The 1,194-nt window shown below is 30.9% G+C and overlaps 1 protein-coding gene across 1 annotated transcript; it reads right to left on the bottom strand.

Moving 5' to 3' along the window:
- Positions 1 to 630, bottom strand: VICG_02156 (uncharacterized protein; the record flags this gene model as incomplete). Its single annotated transcript, XM_007605539.1, has 1 exon — positions 1 to 630. A coding segment is annotated over one exon (630 nt), but the record flags the coding sequence as incomplete, so codon positions are not given.
- Between the last annotated feature and the right edge of the window lie 564 nt (positions 631 to 1,194).

Consider the following 1,194-nt stretch of genomic DNA (forward strand, 5'->3'; position numbering starts at 1 on the left):
GAGATACAAGTACTGAAGACTCTTCAGGTTTTCTATCTCAGGTGATAATGATTTTAGCTTGTTACCACTAAAAAATAATATTCTTAGATTCTTCAGCTTTCCTATTACAGCTGGAAATATTTCAAATTCGTTATTAATAGGATACAATTCCTGTAGATTCGTTAGGTTTTCTATCTCAGGTGGTAATGATTTTAGCTTGTTACCACTAAGAACTAATATTTTTAGATTCTTCAATCCTCCTATCTCAGATGGTAATGTCTCAAAATTGTTATTAATAAGATATAGTTCTCGTAAATTCTTTAACTCTCCTATCTCAGATGGTAGTGTTTCGAGATCGTTATCACTGAGATCTAATACTTCTAGCTTTACTAGTCTTTTGATATTGCTATCAATAGATGTAATATTTCGGGAACATATAGATATTTTAGTTTCATCCACAGAATACATTTCAAAATCATGGTGTGTGGAATGTGCTACTTGTCCTTTATTTCCAGGATCTTCAAGTGGATTGGAATTTTGAATTTCACCTGATTTGGCATCATCCAAGCTCTGAAATGTAACTCCCGTTAATACAATTAGACTGCAGATTGCTTTGTGTGCTTTTTTCATTTGTAGAATATTCATTAACATGAGTGTGAATTTTAAAATTTTTTAAATTAATTAAATTGTTTGAATTTTGACAGGAAAATCAGTTATAAGCTTAGTTACAAATAAGACAATAATTTCTGTCAATATTCAATCACTACTGTACTAATGAATCTTTGTGAGTAAAGTATATCTCAAAGACTCAACTTGAAAATTTTTAGTATATTGATAGATGTCAAGCAGCCATACCATATCAGATTATACTAAGATGTGAGTTTTTAGATCAATTAATACTGAAATAACCTATGACACACAATTTCACTACATAACTATAATTATCTTCTCGGCACATTGACAGTAAACTGGAATGCTTACGTATTTCTACGCTGTGAGCAAGTATAGCACATTGATGCGCTTTTCTCCACTGCATTATTTTTTAGTTGATTTTTTGCAATTTTTTGATTTAAAAAATTTTGCCCCAACAATGAACAGTGATTCAGATGTTAAATGCTTAGTTGAATTGGCAAACCATTGTCTGATAGAGTATGACAGCTCTGCAATAACAGTAGACATTTTAAAGATCATATTCTTTATCGGGTCAATAGCGGT

Source organism: Vittaforma corneae, assembly GCF_000231115.1.
Source record: "Vittaforma corneae ATCC 50505 unplaced genomic scaffold supercont1.78, whole genome shotgun sequence".
Classification (NCBI taxonomy): domain Eukaryota; kingdom Fungi; phylum Microsporidia; family Nosematidae; genus Vittaforma; species Vittaforma corneae.